The sequence below is a fragment of the Crinia signifera genome, chromosome 9 (assembly GCF_055691185.1).
Source record: "Crinia signifera chromosome 9, ASM5569118v1, whole genome shotgun sequence".
NCBI classification, from domain to species: domain Eukaryota; kingdom Metazoa; phylum Chordata; class Amphibia; order Anura; family Myobatrachidae; genus Crinia; species Crinia signifera.
Window position 1 is genome coordinate 88,429,025 of NC_139225.1, and position 26,261 is coordinate 88,455,285.

The 26,261-nt window shown below is 43.1% G+C and overlaps 1 protein-coding gene across 2 annotated transcripts in view; it reads right to left on the reverse strand.

The window, feature by feature from the left end:
- SMARCA1 (SNF2 related chromatin remodeling ATPase 1) overlaps window positions 1-26,261 on the reverse strand; it is a 157,321-nt gene that overhangs the window by 63,329 nt on the left and 67,731 nt on the right. For both annotated transcript variants that reach the window (XM_083159337.1, XM_083159338.1), the window contains 4 exons: window positions 25,608-25,756; window positions 20,853-20,972; window positions 11,278-11,388; window positions 8,685-8,798 (listed from right to left, as the gene is read on the reverse strand). In XM_083159337.1, coding sequence (XP_083015463.1) covers window positions 8,685-8,798; window positions 11,278-11,388; window positions 20,853-20,972; window positions 25,608-25,756 — 494 coding nt within the window. The remainder of the gene's footprint in view (window positions 1-8,684; window positions 8,799-11,277; window positions 11,389-20,852; window positions 20,973-25,607; window positions 25,757-26,261) is intronic.

Here is a 26,261-nt window from a genome sequence, read left to right on the forward strand (position 1 = left end):
TTCAAGAGCATGACTTTTCTATTGCCACCCCTAATAGGTACGGGAATATGGTCTATCATGCGATACCGGATAGATGTCAGCCCATGTCTCGCCAGCAGGAAGTGCCGAGCGACCGGCTGGTCACCCCGACCGGTGGCTATGGCCCCCCTGATGGCCGATCTATGGGCCGCCATCCGATCTTTAAAAGGCCTTTCAGTTTTGCCAATGTACGATTTGCCACAAGGGCAAATAATTTGGTAAACCGTGTAACATGTATTACAAGATAGAGTGTGACGAATCGACATAACCTTCCCTGTGCGGGGATGATTAAAAGTCGAGCCTGGCAACATGAATTTACAAGAAGTGCAAGCGCACCGAACACAGCCTAACTTTCTAGTCGGAGGAAGATTGGTAAGGGGTGCAGCATTGGATTTCACCAACAAATTTCCCAGGTTACTGGATCGTCTAAAGCTAGGCAATAATTTCGTCTTAGAGAGACCCAAGTCCGTATCAGACTGTATAATCGGCCAAGTTTTCTGCGCAATTTTAGTGACAACAGGACTAAACTGAGTATAGGTAGTTACCCATGGTAGTATGTCCGGTCTCTTAGTGTCAGGGGAAACTTTAGTCAGCAAAGAAGATCGATCTAGGGCAATCACATTATTTTTGGTATTCAATAATTCCGCAAGTGGGTAGCCCCTAGCAACAAATCTTTCAATCATACAATCAATCTGCTGGTTGGCCACAATCGGATCAGAGACAATTCTTTTAACACGCAGAAATTGTGAGTGTGGTAGACTACGAATAGTGGACCTGGGATGACAACTGGTATATTCTAATAAATTATTACGATCCGTGTCTTTTTTATATAGATCAGTATGAATCAACCCATCCTTTATCATAATCCTGACGTCCAAGAAATTGATGCTACTTATGTCATGAACAAACGTAAATTTAATGGGGTCGGGTCCCGCGTTATGTGTGGTTAGGTAGTCACACAGAACTTCTGGGGGGCCTTTCCAAAAAATTAGGAGATCGTCTATATAGCGACTGTAATAAACGATGTTATTAGCAATCGCTGGGTTGTCAAAAAAGAGATGTTGCTCATACTCAAACATAAATATGTTTGCGTATGAGGGAGCGACCGCCGCCCCCATCGCAACACCAACCCTTTGCAAAAAATACTGATTGTTGTACAGAAAAAATTTTTTTTCAAGAACAAAGCGCATCAACTCAAGGACGAAAGGGATATCAGGTCCCTTATAATGAATGTTGTTAGAAAGAAATTGTCTAAGAAAACTCAACCCCAATCCATGGGGGATAGAGGTATAGAGTGCGGAGACATCGACGGTGAACATCGTAATGTCACCATCGATGGGTCCAAACTCCATAAGCCGTCTAAGCAGAGTGTTAGTGTCAAGCAAATATCTGGCATGATTGCGGATACAAGGTTGGAATAAATAGTCAAGATATACCGACACCGGTTGCATCAACGACCCCCGTGCAGCCACAATGGGTCTGCCGGGGGGGTTGACAAGGCATTTGTGCACCTTCGGTAAACAGTAAAACAATGGTACAATGGGAAAACTGGGTATCAAGGCATTGGACAATTCAATGGAGATAATATCATGGGAAACAGCATCTACAAGCAACTCACGTAATTCTTTGGTGTAGAACATTGTGGGGTCACGGGGCAGTCCATTATAGGTGGCAAGGTCATCCAAATGGACCATGACCTGGGTGTGATATTTGTCCATATCTTGAATAACAAGAGCCCCGCCCTTGTCTGCTCCCCGAAACACTAGAGAGTTGTTGGATGCCAAATTTCTGATAATATCCCGCTCGGTATTGTTCAAGTTGTTATAATGCACTCTAGATTGCTTTTCCGTTGACAACACCTCAGAGTTCAGCATCCTAGTAAACGTCCGAATGGATGCATTAAAGGATTGTGGATCAAAGGTGGACTTAGGCTGGAGTCTCTTTAATTGTGCAGGTAAGACCATTAGTTATTTAATACAAATGATTTTTTTCTGATTGTTTATTTGAGTGTGATGTTTACATCAGCACCATTGTGCTGTCTTCCTCTTTTATGTATTACTTGATGTAATTTTTTGTATTACTTTGTATCATTTGTAAAACTTACGGCACCATATACGCTTATTTTCCCATTTTGTTATGACAGGGTTACTATGGGGATGGGTGATGTCACGTTGTTGCGCCTCCAGGGGAGGTGTGTCTGTTGTGCGTGCTGACCTGTCTTACCTGACGTTGTTGGCGCGCTTGGCTGGTACACACCCCTTTGGACGCCACTTGCACTGGGTATATAAGGTGTGTATTATTTTATGTATGTTAACCTGATGACAATATCGTTGTGGTATTGAAACGTTGTTCAATAAAGCTGATTTTCTTCAAGATCGTGGTTGGAGTGCTGCACACCTTTTTCGCTATATATATATATATATATATATATATATATATATATATATATATATATATGTGTACACCCTGAGACGGCGCTCCAAACAATACGATGTGCGATGATTGTAGTCCACTGAGGGAACAGCAATGAGTGTGGTGCCCTCCGAACTGGACAGCAAAATGCTGCCAGTAATACAGTCTGGCGAGGGGGCGGCGGCACTCAAACAAATAAAAAGACAGCAGGCAGTGTTACTGACGTTTCGGGACACGGCAGTCCCTTTATCAAAGTGCTGGTGAGATATATACACACACACATAACAGCAGTGTAGACCCCTGGGCATGGCAATGTATTGGGGCCCCTACCAATCCTCCAGCTTTAGGGGTGGGGGAAGCTTTAATGTCCTGCGGGTGGTAGGGGGTATTATATAAACCGCTCAGCATGTAGGGCCTGGCTCAGTAATTTCCACTAATTACCCCTTTACTGCACAGATGGTGGGAGATGGGGTGGGAGAAGGGGGCATTGGGCTGAATGAAGGGGCCCTGATACATAACTTCCAGGGTGGTAGAGGATGTTTAATATGTAGAGGAGGGGTGTATAGTGGAGTGGGCTTATTATTCATAATTTTCTGGTGGGAGGACAGTTTGCTTGACTGCAGATATCTCCAGTTCCCGGAAATAGATTTCTTAGATTTTAATGGAATTCAAAACTAGATAATCCCACCTACCAAATGCTATTGGGGACTAGGGGATCAGAGTTCAGGAGGCAGAGCAATCTGCCAATGAGTATATAAAACTACATACCAGGTGTGTGGAGCTGGAGCAGTAACCAGCTGCTGGAAGGCTGATATCTCTGGTTCTGGGAACAGTAGAGACAAGCTTCTAGTGTCTCCTAAAGGGGGGAGAGTCCCAGCTTTTGGAATATATTCTCAGAAAAAACACTAAGTCAGACAGAACCTGAAATATCTGACTGGGAAGAGCAATTAACAGGCTTGGATGGGGACCACTGCTTTGAAGTCAGACATCTCCGGTTTCCCAGGGCCGATTTTTACAATTCTTGTACCCATGGAAAGAGGGGAACCTTAGCTTTCAGGTTAGGGGCCGTAGATACCTGGGGGATACTGGGTACTCAGAAACCCCCCTGCGTGCGCTACTGGGTCGGCACTGTCATAAAGTCAACGCAAGCAAAGGTCAACACATGTAAAAGCCGAAATGAGTTTTTCACTTTTGTGGTGCAAATGTAGATGCTTGAGCATTTGGAACCCCAAGTGTACAGCGTTTTCTCATATGGCTTACTTTGCTAGCCATGCTTTTGGGCCAGATACTATGATTGAAATCGGCACACTTCACCATTCCCAGTCCAAATGGGTGGTAAAGTATGAAAAAGTTATAATAATTGTACTTTTTAAAAGGAGGAAGTTACTATTGATTCTAATTTATAAGAGATGAACATGTAATCACTGGTAAGCAGAACTTAGCTAAGGGTGCCTCTACTGGATCATTCCTTAATTAGAAATAACAAAATGTATTGCTTTACCTTTGGTAAGACAACCGTGAAAGTGGATCTGTGATGATGTGGACAAGAAATATCTTGGTACTCTTCTGGAATTATTGTCGAGGGATGAAATACAGTCACTGACTACATGCCAGATGTTGTTTTGGTATGTAGGGATATGCAGACAGTCAGGATCCGGCGGTCAGGATCCTGTTGCCAAGATCCCGACTGCCGGCCTTACCGCCAGCCGGAACCCCCGTACATAGGTTCTATTCTCCCTCATGGGGGTACAGTACTCACATTTTTAAAGACATATGATAACAACATTAAAAACCATCATTTGTATTATATTATTGAGTTCTGTGACTCTTTGTAAGTTTCTATTTTATTAAGCTAAGAGTACAGTAGTTAATAAATATTTTTATTCCATTAGGATTTTGATTTAGCATTTACAAGTGGTGTGTACGCAAGCCTTTGAACTTGTTAACTTAATTGTCTCATAACTCACACAATAGGTACTTTATTATATAGTTATGGTTCTCACCTGTGCTTTTTTCACAAAACATATTGCTTTTTTGTGAGTATTCTATAGAAAAGGATCAGATTTAGTATAACAGAATAATATCTTTTATGATATTTTCAGTGAGATTTGTTGCCTTTATTAAATGTGTTCCCTCTAGAGGGAGCTGGCAGATAAAAATGTTATAAAGAATATATATATAAATGTCTGCTACAATATTGTGACTGACGATACAGTTAAATTGGGAGCGTGGAAGCTAATTGCCAGTTCTCATGTCTTAAATAGCCATGACTCTGTATACATGCAATACACAGTGTACAAAGCTGTGTATATACTGTACGTCTAGATAGATAGATAGATAGATAGATAGATAGATAGATAGATAGAGAATCATTTCACTTTATGCACCTTGACAAAGGGGTGTGCAAGCCCCAAAACGTTGGTGATATTTAAAATACACTTTGCTCTTTAATAGTTCCTCTGAGTGCCACTGCTTCTTTTTCCCTATATATAGATAGATAGATAGATAGATAGATAGATAGATCGATAGATACAGTAGATACTGAAGATGGTGTGAAAACCTCGGCAGGGGTAAATCGCCACGCAGCACTCCAGATATTTTTGAAAAAGCAAAGCCATATACTGTATTGCTTTTTAAAAAATCTGATGAGTTACCTCCTGCTGGGGTTTTCACATTGTCTGTAGTATCTTATATGTACAAAGTATACACACAGCTGCACTTAAATCCAACCAGGTAATAAGCAATAATATATTACATATACATATATATGTATAATCACAAGGGTGGTTCAATAAATATGCCAGCAAGGCATACATTTATTCAACGTGTATATATATATATATGATACAAAATAATACCACTGCGCAAAACCTCTCTCCAATGGAGGAATGTATCAGATCCCCTGTTGCGTGCCGCTTTACTCCAGGACTTAAACCAGGGTCCAACGTGTACTTGTAAGCAGAGGCGTAACTAGAACGATGTGGGCCCCATAGCAAAATCTTGGACGGCCCCCCCCAGAGAGACAGAGAGAGACAGACAGACAGACAGAGAGAGACAGACAGACAGACAGAGAGAGACAGACAGACAGACAGAGAGAGAGAGACAGACAGACAGACAGAGACAGAGAGAGACAGAGAGAGACAGAGAGAGACAGAGAGAGAGAGAGGAAAGAGAGAGGGAGGAAGCATGGGTAGGAGAGAGGACTAGGGGCAGAGAGACAGGTGGAGTGATAGTTTGGGCTAAGAGAAACGTGCAGTAGGAAAAGAGCATGGAAGAAAGAGGGGGAGAGAGAGCAGGACTGGCCGCTGTGTAACCCCCCCCCCCCCCTTCCCCAGATGATGGTACCTCTGGCAGCACTCTGCCGGGTCTCAACACTGTCGGGGCTTCCCAGCACGCCACGTGATCACCGCCGCGCCAGGTCTCTCTGTCATGAGCCGGGAGCTGCACCCACGCTGGGTCTGCACCCACGCCCGAGTCCTCACATCGGCGCCGGAAACTGTACACAGGCGCTTCTGTACGTCGCGCTGGGGCTGGTCACTACTAGAGAGTGATGTTAAGCCCCATGACAGACTAGCTGGAGTCTGGACGGACTATCGCTTGCCTTTGACAGTGCTGCGCTGTCCCAGGGACACGGGACAGCGGCGCTGTCTGCTTGCCACCGCCGCAGCATTTCTTTAAAAATTTAAAGGGTGCAGGGGATGTTTGCTTGGCCCCGGGCCCCCGCAGCCGCCGGGCCCCATAGCAACTGCATCCCCTGCACCCTCTATTGTTACGCCACTGCTTGTAAGCAAAAGGAAAGGAGAAGCGCACAATTAGAAACGAAAGAAGAAAAGAAGGTTTGTATTGGATGCACTTTTATTGGTGCATCCAATACAAACCTTCTTTTCTTCTTTCGTTTCCCATGTCGTAAACGTTTGGGATAGCACCCCCACTAGTGTGCCAACCAACACACAGTGGATTCTTGCCCATCAATTACAAGGGCATCAACTCCTTATGTGTGCAGAACTCTCCAAAACCCCATTTCCTGAAGCGCACAATGAGCAAGTTAAAACACAGTTCCTTTACTTGTAATATACGCTCACATACATGGGGGTTAAAGATAAACAGCTTGCCAAGCCTGAGTGACTGGGGGTGGATGGAACCACTGTCGGCATAGGAGATATTGCCTTCTCGTCAGGAACAGCCTCTCACGCTGGACTTGCAGACGCTGCCGCTTCCCGTTTCCGCTCGCCTCCCTCTGGTGACGTCACTCCGTCTTCCGTATAGGCCACGCCCAAAGCGTTTCATACCAGGACTTGATATCTCTCTCTCTCTCTCTCTCTCTCTCTATATATATATATATATATATATATATATATATATACATATAATCAACATTACGGTCTTAATACCCACATGGTCTCCATACTAGTCTAAGCATGTGTTCCAATAGTACACTGAGGCATCTATCCTGGCATTGAAGAAATCAGTGCCAAGCTCCTGAAGCAAGTACATGATGGCTTGATGAACTTCATCAGTTGCAAATCGCCTTCCAACCAGGTGCTTCTTCAGTGGTCCAAAGAAAAGGAAAGCACTTGGTGCCTGGTCAGGGCTAAAACACCTTCCAATTCTAATGCTATAACAACTCACACATGTGGTTGGCTGGGTGTGGCCTGGCGTTATCATACAGTGAAACAATGCCTGTTTACAGCAACACCGGTCAATTTTTCACTAATTGCCCTCCACAACCTTCTCAGTGTGTCATAATAGTGGTCTCATAATAGTGGTCATCATTTGCAGGTATCTTCTTTGGCGAGAAAAGTAGCAGTACAAGAATTATGCCCTCTTTGGCCCAGTTGTTTATAAATGATATTGTGCACACCTACTGTCAGTTCGTTAACTCGAAATGCATCTGTCCTCCTGATCAATGTGGCACAAATTGTCATCTGTGTTGGACGCACTTGGCCAAACAGATCGTTGCTCATCTTTAATGTCTGTCCTCATTATCAATGCATCAAAATAAAATCTGTTTTCATGACATGACGTTTTAACAGTACACCTTACAAGTTGGCGATGAAGTTAAGCAGCTGTTATGCCCGGTAGACACAGCAATCCAATCACACTACACACCTCAGTATGACGCGGATTGTTGATAAGCGGCCGTGAAAACGACAATCCACGCCCGTTTCCGACAAAACAAATCCAGCATTTTAAAAAGACGGATTTGACAGCCTTTAATGCTGTCAGAAACGGCAGCATTGAATAGGCGAGTATCGGTATTTATCCTGTTGGGAAATACTGACACATGTTGATTACCTGCCTATAGGTAGGATAATTGTGTTTGCGGGATGCAGTTAAGATCCCGGCGGTCGGGATCCCGGCGTTCAGAATCCCGACGCCGGAATCCCGACCGCCGAAATGCCGACACTTTCTCCGTCCTGGGGTGTCCACGACACCCCTGGAGGGAGAATAAAATAGCGTGCCGAGCGTAGCGAGGCACCGGGCCCGCTGCGTGGCGAGCGCAGCGAGCCCGCAAGGGGGGGCGATCCACGTCCCCCCCTTGTCGGCATTTCGGCTGTCGGGATTCCGGCGTCGGGATTCTGAACGCCGGGATCCCGACCGCCGGGATTCAATACTGAATCCGTGTTTGCATATACAGTATACATGGGGTTTGATGATATTTGTTCCATTTCATTAACAATTCCATGTAAAATTCTCTTAAATTGTCCTGGGCAAACTAGATTGTCTCACACACAAGACACCATCTCACCCAGGATATTCATGGCTAGACATATCAAAATCAGTTTCAGTAACAACAAAGGACATGTTTTTGCAAGGTCAGAACCTTGTCTGCAGCTTGATGTTGAAAAAGAAGTCCCAGAAAAAGTCATACAATGAGCAGCTACCAGAACGGATTTTGGATCATTTAGAAGCTAACATGAGACTCTAATATCGAGATAGTCATCTAGAGGTGTACACACAAATGCTAAAACTATTTCGTTTTGGTTCGCTAAATACAACTACAGATATATATACTGTATATAGATAGAGAATAGCAATGATTTCTCTGGCGCTCGAGAGCAGCCATTATACAGTACCAAGGATATTTGTGAAGGCCTCTGGGGCATGTACAAGGATGAAAGCTATCTTCACAGTTAATAACAATACATTAATACAAAAAAGGGATTATTGTATCAAAATGAAAAAAAAAACTCTTTTATTCTTTTTGATATGAACTTATTTAATTTCTCAGTTGTATAACATTTCAAGCTTACCTTATATCCAATGGTTTTTCTATAATAGAGTATTTCTTTCTCCAACAGCTCAAACAGCCTTGGTGGAAAAAACTGAAAATCTTGAATGTTCGGTTGCTTTGGTGGCCGGGGAGCCTTTAAGAAATGGAAATTATGTTTTAATATTGGCAATGCTGAATGTATGCAATAAGCAAAAATCAAAGCTACCTTATAATGTGCTGAATTTAATATATTATAAAGTCAGCTTTTAATGAACAAAGGGCCTAATTCAGGACAGGTTGCAATTGTTTCAAATCATTAAGAATTTTAAGAGCTGTATTTACTATTTCAAAACTTTAACAGAACAAGAATAAGTGAGAATAACAAGGTTAGCCCCCTGTTCATTGTTTAAATTTAAACTGTTAAATGGACAATCCATCGTTTAAACTAAAGTCCCGCACCCACTAGGCGACCCCTGGCCACCGCCAATATCGCTCAGTGACGTCATCGGAACCTGCTGAACAAGCGGGTCATTTGACTATTCAGCCAAATTAACCTGCATGTTCAGCAGACATTAATGGTTGTTAACGATGCATGCTTGTTAATGATATTGGGCCTGGTTCAGACCTGCTCGCTAGGCTGCATCTATTCGGAGCCTAGCGAGTTAAGGCCGCCCTGGACAGAGTAGATGTGTACTACACGTTCGCTCACAAGTGCCCACACAGAGGAGAAATCACTTGATGCTTGCTCACCATCTAATGACTTCTCCTCTACTCACATTAGAAAAGTAGCTCAGGACGTACTGTTCTGCTGCACGTTTTTCTCCGAATTGGGGGCAAGCACTGACATAATACGCCCGCTCTGAGCAGGCTGGGGAACGCCTGCACACCCTGGGGCCCGTCCAGCATTTCTATGGGTACGGACACCATTTTTGGCAATCACTATGTGAACTCTTTATCTTGCTGAAGGGTGCTCGCTGCAGGGTCTGCACATGCACATTAGCCGATATGCGCAGTCCTTCCTCTATCGCAGATGGGTCTGAATTCAGACCTGAGTGAGCAGGTCTGAATCGGCCCCATTGAGTGTATTGAGTGTACACACTAGAATATATATTGAAAGAAATTGCACAGAAAGCCTTTTCTAAGCGATATATTTTACCTTATTCTGGTCCGTTTGCATTGGCTCCTTTGTTCGCACTGGGCCATTGTTTTTGCATTGCTGTGCATGTGCAGACGCAGGGTGTGTGAGGCCATGGCAAACAACCCATTCGCTGGGTGCACGCAACCAACATTGCAGGCGGAGGGGACGGCAGGCCGGGATACCCGCCCATGGGAACGCCCAGTGTTACTTGGGCGTTCCCATGGAAAACGACGGTGACATGGGTGCCAGGGGCGGGCAGCTGACATCACCTCATGTCAGCTGCTAACCCACTTACTTTAGAATGCACACGCACATCTAAGGTTACCTCAGAACAACCTTAGATGTGCGTGTGCCTTCCACATCATGCCATGGTCAGTGACCATGGCATGATGTGGGTGTTCCCCCGCAGCTTGCTAATGGATGTTTATGTTAAACATCCATACGCAGCCAGTGAGTGTGAACACACGCTGTGAGGGTGGGCGGACAGCCCGTCATTCCCCAACCAGAATAACCCCCTTTATACTCTAGTGTGTATGGGGCTTTAAATCCCCTGCTCTAGTCTTTCTTTTTGACTTGATATATATAGTTTGGAAAATTATATTCGGGGGGGGGGGGGGGGGGGGTCTGGTTAATAAATAAACCAGGGGTTCCCAATCTTTTTTGAATCATGGCACCCTAGAGCAGGGTCCTCAAACTATTTTGCTCTGGGACCCCATCAGACAATAAAAATAATTACAGGACCCCAGCAAGTTACTGCAGAAGGTCATCACATGTGTAGTCAGCAGACATGGCAGCATTGTGGAGGCACACAATTATGGGAGGAGTCTAAAATAACAGACAATCCAACAGATTTTTCAGACTTCTTCAATCACTGACTGAGATTAGAAAAGTCATCAGCCTGAAGGTCAGCAACATGGAACTGTGACCCCATGCTGACAAGGTTGGGATCTACTTTGGGGTAAGGACCCACAGTTTGAGAACCGCTGCCCTAGAGTATCAGAATTTTTCAACCGCACCCCTAGGTGTAGAAAAATAAATATAAAATGAAGTAGATTGTGTTTATATGTGCTTCTAAGGTTCAGTTATAAGTTAAAGGGGAGGATTTTCTGCTGCTTGTACACATATTTATGATTGGCAGCCACCAGCACTGGTTTTGTCCCTAAATAATTGATCATAAATCATTTGAACTGGTCCTGGACCATCAACCCGTGGCACCCCTGCAAGTGTCCCGAGGCACCCCAGGGAGCCATGGCACAAAGTTTGGGAACCACTGAAATAAAATATAAAAGCACTAAACGTAATATTTAGAGTTCTCTTTGTAGCTGTGTGCACTCATATTTACATGTCACATCTACAGTGGCTTGTGTGCAGAGTGTATCTGCGTATAAGCAAGTGAGCACTTTGAAAATACGTTTTGAAATAAACAATAGTAACAAATTGTTGTGCACATTGCATTGTTGCAGACAATGTATTAATAATGCAGAATATACTTTACCTTTGGAACTCTAGGTTCGCTAACACGCAAGGCATCTCTGAAATATGCATCCACGGCATAATTAGCCTTGCGCTCTCGTTTGGGGGGCTCTATCCATTCCAACATGCTCAGCTAAATGCAAAGGCAAGAAAAAGAAGCACTTTACAAAAGTATCCACTTTACTGGAAATTACAAATCAACATTATGGGATTTAAGTGGCCAATTAGGATTGTGTAGCAAGAAATTAAATTAAATTTTGATTCTGAATGGTTACTTGATGACTCAGCTGCAACCTTCAGTCAAGGATACAATGTATTTTTATAGCAATACCAGAATGAAACAACATAAATAACATTGTGTCTTAACTGCCAATAAAGACAAACCATTTCAACAACAAAGGGTTTTAGAGGCAAGTATGTCATTTTAGGGGGGTTGTAAAGACATTGGGGGTTATTCAGACCGCAGGCCAGATGATTATCAATAGACTAGGCATGTGTACAGATCATAGCGCGCATGTGCGAGGTCATCCTGAGATAAAATCCTGTTGTTTTTCTTAATGGCTGGCTGTACGCAAGTTGATTGACAAAAAAGCCAGCATTTGGGGCTGTTTTATGGGCACGTCAGGGAAAACGCTGACGTGCCTAGGAGTTTGAGGGGAAGTCGTGACCTCAGCTCTGGCTTCGCAGCCACCAAGTAAGTCCTGGGCAATGCACAGACTGCGCACGGTGGAAAAATCATTTGATGGTGAGCGGCTTGTGAATGGATTTGCAGCTAATCGTAGGGCTGCAATATTTTGCAAACCATGCACAACATTTTACAGCCGTGCAAATGGATCTGCAGCCAATCCCCGATCCAGCTTCTTTTCTCAGGCCGTGCTCAGCAGTTAGAAAGTGGGGGGGGTTTTCTTGTATTTGCAGAGATGCAAAACAAAAAGACAGCAAACGCTTTGTGGGCGCACTCTTTAAATTACAGTAATGTAGGTTGGAGTTTATAGAATTAATCTAAAACATAGCTTTTATTAACTTGGTTAAAATTAAGAGTCTGGCGCAATGAAATTAATAAATGATTATTTAATTTTTAATTATTTAATTATTTATTGTGGTTTTGTTGTGTGATTGTAAGGTATACAATTATGTGTTATATTCCGAATAAAACAATTTCAATCACACTTTTCTGTATCATTTACTGCATGTGATCATCTAAGGTATATGGACCAGAGTGACCGTAGGTTGCAAAAATGAAATCAATCCCCTGGGATAAATAAATTGTATAGGGGGGGATTCGCTGCCCCACGTCAATATCGAGTAAGTATTTTTAATTTTTTGCCTTGATGGCTATTTATAGGAACACAGACAGTAGGCGGCTCCAAAGCCACTAATCCTGCGACACTATGCCCTGCACTATGCGACACTATGCCCTGCCGTTGCATCTGAGCTCTGCTCCACCGACCATATTACTCTATTTACCACTGTCACCCCACGCAGGGTACTAAGTCTGACTTATGCACAATTCTCCCTGCTTTGCCATACTACTCCAAGGCGCCAGTTACTCAAAGTATCTGCCACAAACCTGCGATCTGTCAGTGTGTGGTCTCGCTTAATCAACAGTCCTATATGAATGACATCTGCTATTGCTTGATACTTACTAATTGCTGAATTTATAACCTACCCCACTACCAGTGCCTGTCAGGGATCCGTTTCAGAGGGCATTTCTATTACCCTCTCCAATGCATACACCTGTTATACTCGGAAACCAGCAGGTGGTACTGTGATTTAACCTTTAACATTTAAACAAAAAGCCAGCACAGAGTGCCAATAATATTGAAAACAACTACCAGCATATAACCATTGTACTTAAGCATCTGCATTTGTTCCGTTTCACTCTTCAGCTGTCCAAATCGCACAACTGTCAGTTTCTGTAAGCAGCAGTTTGCACATTTATTTGACATAGCAGCTAACGCAGTGCGCATATAGAAATAGCAAACCTCTAAATATAATTATCATACCTAAACATCTGTGGTCGTTACCTTAAAATCCGCCTGTATTTAATTCTGGTGATACCGTCAGTTGACTAGAGCCACTGCCTGTGACCTCAGCCCGCCTATTTTCATACCACCATACCTCACTGGTCTGCCCAACACCCTTCCGAACTTGGAAGCCAAGCAGTGAAGGGCCTGTGCAGTATCCAGGTGGGTGACCCCTGGAGAAGTCCAGGTGTGGTATTTTTTGTGCAGGGCATAGTGTCGCAGGATTAGTGGCTTTGGAGCCGCCTACTGTCTGTGTTCCTATAAATAGCCATCAAGGCAAAAAATTAAAAATACTTACTCGATATTGACGTGGGGCAGCGAATCCCCCCCTATACAATTTATTTATCCCAGGGGATTGATTTCATTTTTGCAACCTACGGTCACTCTGGTCCATATACCTTAGATGATCACATGCAGTAAATGATACAGAAAAGTGTGATTGAAATTGTTTTATTCGGAATATAACACATAATTGTATACCTTACAATCACACAACAAAACCACAATAAATAATTAAATAATTAAAAATTAAATAATCATTTATTAATTTCATTGCGCCAGACTCTTAATTTTAACCAAGTTAATAAAAGCATTGTTTTAGATTAATTCTATAAACTCCAACCTACATTACTGTAATTTAAAGAGTGCGCCCACAAAGCGTTTGCTGTCTTTTTGTTTTGCATCTCTGCAAATACAAGAAAAACCCCCCCACTTTCAGTCTGTGTGCTGAACGCTGGGCGCACCACCAGCACCATAACCACCAGCATTGGCCAGAAGTGGTTTTTTATGCTGGTTAATATTCATTGAGTCTAATTAATATATATTTCAAACTACAGCTGTTGCGGGTCCACCACCTCTTTCTCCGTGCTCAGCAGTTCACAGGCTTGCAAGGGGCAGGATTTCACTCAGGCTGGACAGTGCCTATCTATTCGCAGGGTGATCGCAGGGCACTGCCAAATCACGCCTCACCGATCCGGTCTTAATAACCTCCATTGTACAGATGTGTCCACATACATCTATCCCAAGGCTTTCTTTTATATCTGTGTGACTTATCTATTTGCTGTACTACCCAAATCCTATGTATTAGGTACATTGGGCCTTATTCTGGTCTGTGCGGCCGGAGCCGAATATGCGGCCAGGACCGTGCATCCTAAACCCCGCCTTCCGTACGGATCGCTCACTCCGTCCGAATGTGGTAAGCCACTGACCGCACGGAGCACGGAGTGGATTTCTCATGTATACACCTCCTCAATCTCTGGGAACCTCCCCCATCATTCGATGGTCGCAGACCATCGAATGCAGGACCGAGTGCTCAGGCAGCTCCCGCGAGCTCAGACCACTCGGGCATCTCTCCGTGCAAAAGCAGGGATCTGGGCGGGCAACTGACATCCGGCAATGTCATATGTCCGCCCCCTACACGTGCGTCACGGCTGCATTACCATACGTACGCCCAGCGTTTTCATGGGAACGCCCCTCTCCTCCCCCTGTTCGTAGTGTAAACAATTCATGCGGAATTTGGACGTATGTCCCTTTCGCACATGCACAGATATGCCTCTGCACATGCGCAAACACAAAACATCAGCGGAACGAACGCACGCGGACATATCCGCACCAACCAGAATAAGGGCCATTGTTTTGAGTCCTGTTAGAGAAAGTGCTCTATATAAATAAAACATACAGTACTATCCTCCGTGCACTACAAGTCTCATTACACAATGCACCTAACATCCCTCGCTGTGCACCAGTTCCTGTAAAAGTCTTTTTCCAGAATATTCTGTATGTCTTAAGGTGCCCACAGACGCATCAATTATCGAATGCGTTTTGTACTTTTTAAGTACAAAACGCATCTTATGTACAATTATCGGGTGGTGTTTATGGGCTTGTGCGACGCGATGCGCGTTCCCGGGAGGCCGATATTGTATGTCTAAAAAAGTACGTGCTGCACGTGCTTTTTAGACTACATCTGAAATTTAACAGTACAAACATGGGTTCATCACATCGCATCGCATGCATCCAAGTGCACATCGCATCGCAAGCTGGAAGAAAAATTGTATAGAACCATTGTACAGACAAAAACGCATAGCACAGTACAATTGTAGCATCTGTGGGCACCTTTACTCATGCTGCAATGCGATCACATACTGTACATCGTGAAGTGAAGCATTAAAGAGCATGTTTCCGCAGTATATATAAGACTGCTTCACCTCCATAAGAAAGTCAAACTGTGGCATCTAGGGGGTTATTTTGGTTCACTTTTTCTGACAAATTCCTTTTTAGATGCACAAAACCATGTGCACTGCAGGGGGGCAGATGTAAAATGTGCAGAGAGAATTCGAATTGGGTGAGTTATTTTGTTTCTGTGTAGCAAAAATACGGACTGCTTTATTTTTACACTGCAATATAGATCTCACTTTGAAGCAAAACCCCACCCAAATCTAATTATCTCTGCACAAGTTACATCTACCCCACCTGCAATGCACATGGTTTTGTCCATCTAAGAAGGACCTTGTCAGAAAGAGTGAACCAAAATAACCCCCACCCCCCAAATATCCCCCCTAGTTCTTGCTGCCGCACCCAAATACATTAAGGGGTTATTCTGGTTGATTCGCAAGGCTGCAAATTCATAGTCTTGTGAGTCCACCAAACCCCGCCTTGCGAATGGTAACCTGGCCGCCACCCATTCGCAGCATGTGTTCGCACGCACTGGCTTCCAATGGATGTATGACATAAACATCCATTTGCAGCCTGCGGGGGTACACCCACATCATTCCATGGTTGCCGACCATGGAATGATGTGGAAGGCACATGCACATCTAAGGTTGCTCAGAGCAACCTTAGATGTGCGTGCACATTCTGAAGGAAGTGGGCAAGCAGCTGACATTCAGTGATATCAGCTACCCGCCCCTGGTGCCCACGTAACCGGGCGATCTCCATGGGAACACCCAGCGTTTTCATGGGAACACCCTTACCCATGGGCGAGTCCCCGGCCCACTACCCAACGCCCACCAGCCGCAATCTTCGCTGTGGATGCACGCACCTGACACATGCGCATTTCTAACATTGCGCTCACATGCGCGTGTACAGACCTGAATAAGGTCCTAAATCCTGGGGATTCAATGCATTTTTTCTCCATGTGCAGCGAATCCTGTTTAGGATTCGCTGCACATTCGCAGGGTTCCGGAGGGCTGCAGTATTCGCTGCCAGCCCTCCCTGTCACACTATTCAATGCCGCAGGGGCTCGCTTCCCCTGACGGCGAATTTTTACCCCTGCTGCAGGTAGCCGGGGGACGGCGGCAGACAGGGAGATGTAAGCCTCCCTACCTGCCTGCCCCAGAATTTGTGGGGGAGAAGGAGGGCTCCCGAGGACACAGGCAGCGGAAGCTGCCCTCCCCCCCCCCCCCCCCAGGAGAGCTGGCAGGGGTAGGGAGCCGCCTCACTGGTCCCGCTCGTAATAAGCCGGGACCAGTGTGAATATTTAATGAGCGGCTCCCGGCCCCCTGCTCACTAATGTGTAAAAAAATTTAAACAAAAAAATTTAAAATAAAAATTAAATATATATTAAGGTGCTTCAAGCACATAAATAAAATAGCATGCCCCTTCACAAAAAAAAAATCTGATTTTTTGACACCAAAAAATAAATAAAAATTATTTTAAAAGATCACTTTCCAGTTCACTGAATGCAAAACGGTGAATCATGGCAAAAATCAGGGTGAAAGCAGTTCTCCATCCTAGCATTGAATACACTCTCAGCGAATCCTAGTGAAAACCCTATTGAAATACACCAGAAAATTGCAGCGAGCATGAGATAGAGAACTGGCCGGCATTCACTGTTCGCTTTAGGAGAACAGTGAACATTGAATAGGGTGAATCAGATTTTCAGTGAAAAAGATTCACTGCAAGGAGTGAAAACAGCCCGATTCGCTGAAAAAAATTGTGAATCGGGAGCATTGAATACTGGCCTATGAGGGCAATTCAGTCTCAAGCAATGTAAAGTCAGTGTCATGAGCCACTGCTGTGGCTCATTATTTTTTGTCAGTTTCTGTGAGCCCTCCAAGATTCTGTTTCTGGTATGGGACTCGCTGGTGGCCTCCTGTTGCGGGTCTGTGCTATTGCAGCTCTATTCTGTGTGATTGTTCTGTACAAGGCTGTAGCTTTATTAGCTTGTTACCTTAGGTCTGAGCTGCAGTAGTTTGTACTTCCGGAGGCATGTGCCTTTCCAACAATCCTGTTTTATTCTTGCTCCTTTGATATTTTCTGCAGACTCAGACCCTGAGGCCAGTTATAGCTTCAGCTTCCGGTGACTAGCTTCCAGCTTCTTGCTCACAACTTCCAGTTACCAGTGTCTTGCTTACTGCTTCCAACAGTCTGGTCAGTATAGTCCATCTGGTGCCTAATGTTCCCGGCCAGCTTCCCTGGGAATGCAGTCAGCGTCCAGTTCTGTCCTAGCTAATCTCCTGGCTTCAGGTTCCACTTACCCCTGGCTTCTTTGGTGCTCTGGGAATCACTTATTGCCAATCCTGGTCCGGTTCCAGGTAATCATAAGTTCTGCACGATGGAGACCTGGTTTCCTTTATATACCATTTGTCCTGTTGTTATATGGTGGATTGTGTTTTTCTTTATTTGTATAGTCCCCGCTGGTCCCTATCCCTCTGGGATCTCCAGAGTTTGCCTTCTGGTCTGCGCAATTTGCTTATATTTACCCCAGTGGAGTGATTTCCTGTTTACGGTATTTCTCCGTATCTTTGTGTGGTTTTGCTGTGCTTTTGTGTGGTGTAATATCGTGTTTTGTGTAGTGTCATTTTCTTATGTATGCCACAATGTCATCCATGGTATGCGACTAAGTGGCTTCTGCATTTTGCTCCCTGGTTTGTCTGTTGTCATTGGTTACTTGTATATTCCTTTAGTTAGTGTATACTCTTGGTCATCTCTTTCCATATTCCGGTACCTTGTAAATACGCAAGACCTGGTGGCACCGGAGTTAAGGCAGACTTAAGCTGCCTTTCCAAACGTGGCTTTTATAGGTGAAGTCCTAATTTCCACAGGTATCCGCCATCTTCTAGGAGGGGCAGAGGCAGTGTAGGGTGCGCCATGGCCATCCTAAACAGCTGTCATGGCTGTGAATTCACACCCTTATACCATAACAGTCAGAAGGCATGGGACTAATGATTATATCAGTATCTCATAAATGCACCAATGTTATTGCTTTGCCATATGCTGAAGCACTTTAATTGGATCTGAATGGCCCACTTTGACTGTAAGTGAATTACGGAGAAAATTTCAGGACACAGCTGGGAATAGACCTTGCATTACAAAGATCTTGAATAAAAGCATTATATATATTATTTACATATGGTATACTCTATTCGAATGCCGCACCTATGGCTCCTATTTATTTATAGAGAGAGAGCGTGCACATCATTTTATTGCTCCACTAAGTTTTGGGCAACATTCAGTAGTAGCTTACAGACATATTTTGGATAAGTTTATGACCTCATTGCTCACTATACTGAAATAAAGATCAACACCAGACTGTAAAGAAAGTAAGTAATTTATTTGTAAAATAGGTAATTTACAAAGCAGCCACTCTGAAATGGAAATGTAACTTCGGACTTGCACCTACATTTGCACTGGATTTCTGCAGTGGTGCATAGGTCTGCGAAGCAAGATTATTATTATCATTTTATTTATAAGGCGCCACAAGTGTTTCGCAGCGCCGTACAAAGGAACAATACAGGGAGACAAAACTTGGCATAACATTGAATAAATAACAAAAATAGAGTACAAATAAAGAGTGCCACAGTTCAATACACATTACAGCTTAAATATAAGTAGTGAGGACTCAATCAACATACAACTAGAGGCTTGAGGCCAATGATGGAGATGAGTATGCGGACGAAGATGGTCACTGAGTGTTTGAGTATACTAGAGCTGTGAGTGACATGTGAAGAGAAGAGGGCTTTGACAACAGGAGGGAAGAGGGCCCTGCTCGGAGGAGCTTACAATCTAGTAGGAAGGGGAGACATACAGATTACGAGAGGATTACTTTTTTGGGAAAAGTGATTTGTAGGAATGGACCAGTGCACAGGTTAGTGTGATTTTAAATGACAGGAAAATATATTTGATATCCACAATAAGGATCAATTATCAGGATGAGTATCACTCTCGTCCTATTAATTAGTAACTGTTGTGGAGGTGCTCCCTGGAGAGTAAGGATGAGTATTTTGGAGGAAGAAGGGAGAACGAAGAGAGAGTCTTTCCCTTCTTCCTCCAGATTACGAGAGGAGCAAGCAAGTGGGTGGTGGCTAGATAGCAGGATATAAACAGGCAAGGGGTCAGAGAACCAGCTAGTTCATGCAGTGGAAGGGTACGCTTTGATGAAAAGGTGAGTTTTCAGTGCCTGTTTGAAGCTTTGCAAGGTCGGGGAGAGTCTAATGGAGCGAGGGAGTGCGTTCCACTGAAGGGGTGCAGCACGGGCAAAGTCCTGTACTCTAGCATGGGAAGCAGTGATCAAGGTGGAGGAGAGATGACAGTCCTCAGCCAACCATAGAGGGCAGGAGAGTGTATGAATGGAGATGAGGTTAGAGATATTTGGAGCAATGGAATTAGAGATGGCCCTGTATGAGAGTGTGAGGTGTTTGAAGAGGATTCTGTAGGGGAATGGGAGCCAGTGCAGATTTTGTTGAAGGGGAGTGGCAGAATTAGAGCGGTGGGAGAGGAAGATAAGCCTGGCTGCAGAGTTGAGGACAGATTGGAGAGGAGCCAGTTGGGATTGAGCGAGGCCGGTGAGGAGAGCATTACAGTAGTCAAGCCGTGAGATGACCTTTGAGTGGATGCCAACTTATGCAGTTGAGCAGCAGACTGCATTCAGTATAGACAGGTGGAGAAGTAGAGCTGAGTTGAGTGAGAATAAAGCATTTCTAGCAAAGTACTTTGTAGGGACAAATGTATGTTTCGCACAGTAGAGCAGAGAGAGATTTTAATGTCCAGGCCAAGACTATTGTAATGAGGTAAAGTGCTGAAGAGAGCACAATTTCAGATACATTCCTTGCAGTGCACACCTATTACCAATACGTAAAATAATGTATTTCTGAACCTGCTCAGAGAAGTGCTATACTTTTAATGTTGCACTTCCACAGCATTACCCTGTTGAAATGAAAAATAAAAAATAGACAACATGCCCATTCATCCACCTAAATCCTCACCCAGCACTGCACTAGAAAGACCATGCTGTTTTCTACCATAACAAGGAGACTACAGGTGTAGGGTACCCATGCCATAATTAAGTCAGCCATGCGCTGGGCACAGTAGGGCCATTACATCTTAAGGGACCCCTGAAAAAACAAAACCCACTTTACAACCTCAGAGTCTACCAAGCATGTGCCGAAGAGTGGTGAAGCTCTTTCCAGGTGCCAGGTGATTTAACCAGTGTGGCAACTTTATCACCCCAGACGTTCCAAATAAATTGGCAACAGCTCCTTCTAAGCTTGGTAATTAGTAACTAGTAGTGTGTAATACAGCCTATATATTGTAATATAAAGCACTAAATACATACTTGTAAATATAATTTTACCTTCTGTTTTTCTCGATAATCTTCTCCTTCAAAATTATATAAACTTGTTTCAGTCTCCATAGAAAAATTTCTGAGAGAGCTCTCGCCCATCTTTTCTAAGCGCTCTGCCATTTCTGCAGTCTGAAAGAGAAATAACATTTCAGAACTTAATAATGTGATTGAAGGCTCTATAGACCATAATATTGTTTTCCTTTCATTTAAAATCTGGAAATCTGGAGGGAAGATGTGCTATAATTAACAGTAGTTTACTGTAACAAAAGACTTTAACTTTATAGAAATGCAATAAAGCTTAATAGACAATAAGGTTAATTTACATACCACAAAAAAGAGAATATTTGTACCTATATTAAATTCTATTTGTTAAGCTCGCTAGGTAAACACTGGGGTATAGTGGGAGCAGAGTGGGATCATTAAAAATCTAGATCACTTGTCTGTGCTCCTTCTCTGATACAGGAGAGGATAGAAAGGAACATACAAAAAGGAGGAAAGAACAAAGTCCTCTTAAAACATCATACAATAAACATAGTAAACAACAAGAGAATAAAGGTCACCCAGTGTCCTCCAATGAACTCAAACAAAAGGATATACTTTAAGAATAAAAACCCTCTTTTCTTATTCCGCCACCAGGATAACACTGGGGACATCCCAAAGTTGCCTCTAAGGGTGGACGCAATGTAAAACACCCTCTTTCCAAAACCATCATCTTTGAATGTAAACACATTACAGATGTAGATTCAGGGGAACGCATGCACAAGCAACCAGGGGTAGACTATATAAAACCCTAACAAAAACCAAAGAACACAGACAGCACTGTTTTTTTTTTTTTTTTTGGTTGACCTGCATCAGCATTTAACACTGCAACAGGGCTTTTCTCTGGCAAACAAACATGAAAAAGTCAAATAACTGAACCTTCAGTCTCAGCTCATACCATAGGTACAGTAGCAACCTGAACCTATGTCGCTCAAACCAAGAGATGTATGTCTTCCATACACTACTGTATGTTTGTGCTTAAACTGCTTTCCTGGCATGAAGCAGTACTAATCGCCTCATCAGACAAGCTCTTTGCTATTAGGATCATGGAGTTAACAGCCACCATGTTAAAGACACCAAAAATAAACTGAGGTAAAAATGGGTCTTGGCATTGTAAATCTAGCCTTGGTAGAGGTCTCCATTTGATATTGTCCACTTAACATGCTTTGCATTGCGAATCCCAGTTAACCCTGAAGTAAACTGGAAAGCATCCCTATTTTATTTTTCTTATACAGATTGAGTATCCCTTATCCATATATCTGTTATCCAAATTATTCTGAAAACCACAGTCCCCAAAATGTACTATTTTTAAACTCTCCCAGCACCAACAAAGCAATACCATAATATTTGCACCTTGTGGTACTAGAAATACACCATCATGAACACCGCCATAATAGCTGGATAGGTTTTCCAACCCATATAATCCATTCTGCGCCTTTTGGTGCCCTTTAATGATTTAGATAATGCTACCACAGAGGCATTGTCTGATTGGATCTTAAATGTTTTTTTGCATAAATGTTGTGCCTTAAGGTCCAAAGACCCTGCAAGCATAACAGCTACTCAATCTCCAAAGCTGTTGCCCAAAGTCACCAGTGTTCAATGTCAATGACATAAGCGGTATTAGAGATTGATGATCTGGCAAGACAGACAATGGAAAGATTTGTGCTTCCACAACATGTGTGGAGATCACTATCCCCAGAACCATCATGCAAAGATGAAAAGATGTGCAATAATGACTTCCCCAAATCTACAACAAAAGGATCTTGTTTTTGTGTGGTAGTCGGATGCAAACAGGACCCTGGTGCCCTTTAATGATTTAGATAATTCTACCACAGAGGCATTGTCTGATTGGATCTTAAATGTTTTTTTGCATAAATGTTGTGCCTTAAGGTCCAAAGACCCTGCAAGCATAACATAATATGGCGGTGTTCATGATGGTGTATTTGTAGTACCACAAGGTGCAAATATTATGGTATTGCTTTGTTGGTGCTGGGAGAGTTTCAAAAAAGTACATTTTGGAGAATGTGGTTTTCAGAATAATTTGGATAACAGATATATGGATAAGGGATACTCAATCTGTATAAAAAAAAAAAAAATAGGGATTCTTTCCAGTTTACTTCAGGGTTAACTGGGATTCGCAATGCAGGAAAACCATTTGCTGTGTAGAAGTTACATTTTTACTTTATGTAATTGGCAAAACAGCTAAGGGATTCTATCACCTGTAATTGTGGCCAGCACATGAGTCTGACACAAACACAGAGAAATTACCCTGATTAAAAGATGATCCAGATAGGCAATGACAGTAACCTACTGGTCCATAAAATTGTTACACTACCATTACATCTATGAGCTTTATGGGCACTTCTGGAAGGGTTGACAGACAGAACAGAATTGCCATAAACTTTTGATGCTGGTACTAAACTGCAAACCAGAGAAGACTTTGATGTCCCTTCCATATAGGGACACACAGATAGTTATTTCTGACAATAGACATGAACTTGACATTCTCGGTGTTGTGAAAGACAAACATCAAACAATTTTCTTGAGTCTGTAAACCATGACCTGGGTATTCAAAAATGTAAATTTCTGTATTACAAACGGTTAAAAAATAAATAAAATAGTCACTGTATAATTTCATGAACAATGACCTTGATAAATATGGCTTGTAGGTCAAAAACTTCAGGTTAAATTCCCCGTCTCTCCTGTAGAATGGCTAATATTTTAGAGGTCCTCAGATGTGGCAGTGTCATCATCAGCCTATACTTTTGTTGGAGACATATGGCCAAATATAATAAATATAAAGATTTGGTTGATTTGGCCATGATATTTAAAGCAGAAATATGTGTAAAGGCAAAAACAACCTGCAGCATTTTGCTTGCAAGTAAAAATAGTTTTTATGTGCAATCCTTGCAGTGCAATATGGTTGTACTCAAGAGACATCATAGCATGACTAGACTCAAGAGCTTGACGATGGAGCAGCAACAGCAAGAGCTATCTGATCCGAAATTAAAGAATTGGTTTTAAATTGAGTTGGACTAACCAATATAAGTATAAACATACTGGTGGTCATAATAAAAAGATTCACAAGACATATAAATATACACATTCTGAAATGAAGGATATTGAAATATATTCTACCGTTGTCCATTCCAAGAAAGTTTTTCGTTATCTTCCAGTGTTATTTTTCAAATCTATTACTTTCCTTTGAGAACTAAATAGAAATGACGTGACTAATGGTGTGTACACACGGTGAGATTCCCTTGCTATTCGACTTAAGATTTGACTGCTATACAATCTTTGCTAACTCTGTACTATCTACATAAAGTTCATGCTATCTACATTCGATTTGCACTATATAGTCATTGCTGCCCTGTCTATCTGGGTTTCGATTTGTGCTGTCACGGGAGCGCGCATCGTGATCGCAAGGTAAAAACCTGTGCGATCTGCATATGATCTGCTTGCGATCTGCATGCGATTTTGACTATATAGTCAAAATCTCATACTGGATTGTACCGTGTGTACACAGCATTAGAGGTGAACGTAGATTATGCACAGCTGCATTTTCTCATGGATTCTGAAGTGCGAAACATGCAAATGGAGTTTACCATTCACTATGTGCACTACTCTACAATGGACTTAACAAATCCTGCCATGCTCACTCTGCATAGCTAAGAAATGCGCAAGTGAACTGATGGCTAAATCATTGACAAGCCATCGTTTGCATCAACTCCTCAAGCAGCCCCTGCCTGCACATCTCTTTCGTAACTTTCTTAAGATATGGTCACTGTGGCCGCAGAGCGGCCATTGAGTTAGAAACAGGCCCATAACATGCCCATGACACCTCCTTTTTTTGCAAAAACTTTAGGTCACTTCCCTTTCCCCACCCTGAACCACCCATGGATCAAGCAGTGTTGTACACCACTGCACTCTGGGGGTGATTCAGCATGGCTCGGTAAGCAGCATAAATTTGCGGCTTGCCGAGTGGTTGAACGCCGCTCATCAGGCGAGCAAATGCCTGCCCTGGGGTGAGTGAATGCCCGAACCCCTTCCATGTTCGAATGGCCGCATTTGCACGCAATGGATGTGTTCGCCAACCATCAAAGGATTTTTCACATGCTTGAAGATAAAAATCACTCTGATACGCCGTTTGTATGGGCCGGAACAGGTAGCGGATGCTGGCGTCCCATGAAGGCTTTGCCACAGCTGCATTCGCATGGGGATGCCCAGTGTTTTTCTGTGTCCACCCATAGATTTTGTGGGCACGGCCAGGAAATGCTGGGCATCCCCATGAGCCATCCCACTGTCCGCCCACTGCCTGCGACTGTGATAGTCTCCGAAGGTGTTCGCAAAGCGGCCCTGCACATGTGTATAATCGCCCATAGCATGCCCAGAGCTGCACCATTGGTCCCTTGCACGAATACGCTGGGGACCTAATGATGTTGAATTACCCCCTCTGTTTCTTATGCGTGAGCAGTAAGGATCTCTTCTGAGCAGTTTGCAAGATATTGCTCCTAACGTGCATTCTCTTAAAGTGCAGTTGGATTTACCAAGCACTTTGGAGAGAAATCAATGATAGGGTTAAATAATTTCATACCCTAGTAAATATACTTACCAGGATTTACTGTCTTTTTCTTCTATTTCGGCAGAAAACAATTACTTCAGTACAAGAGAAAAAATAAGTTTCAGAAATGACATGATGAAATGGAGAAGAAACATCAGTGTTACCTTCTTCTCTCCTCTTTCCAGGATAGTGGTTATATCTTCATCTGTCAGTTCACTGTCCTTTGATGCAAACACATGGGTGGCTCCATGGCGTATCATCTGCAGCATCTCATCCTTGGCAAGCTTGTTTGACTGCTGGTCTATTAGCCTCCCTAGAGATAGAAATGACATACACTCTGACTGCTGCTTTTGTAAAATAAATCATTGTGCACATATGTACTGTAATCGTAGATATAAGTGATGGCAATGCCCTGTTGCATACATAAAAAAAAGCATGCAAGTCACAAAAAAATACAATTAAACCTTCATTGGAAAAAAGGAAAATGTTTATTATATGACGCATCATTACCCTATATACAGTAATCCTTATGACAAGTATAGAATGAAGGTCAATGTGATTATTAATCCTAAACTACACTAACACATTTTCTCCAAATCTATTGAGGGAGACTGGAGCATGTTGCAAAGATCTTCCTTTAGGAAATTGGGACCTTAAAATATTTAATGTATCATGCTCTTCCATATACACTGCAGGGAACTCTGGTTATTGGTTATTTTCATAACCAATCCCAGAGAGGAATGGACAGAACCAGAGAGTAACTAACCAAGAGAGAGTAACAACATCACCACACAATTATTTTTAATTTATGGTCAACT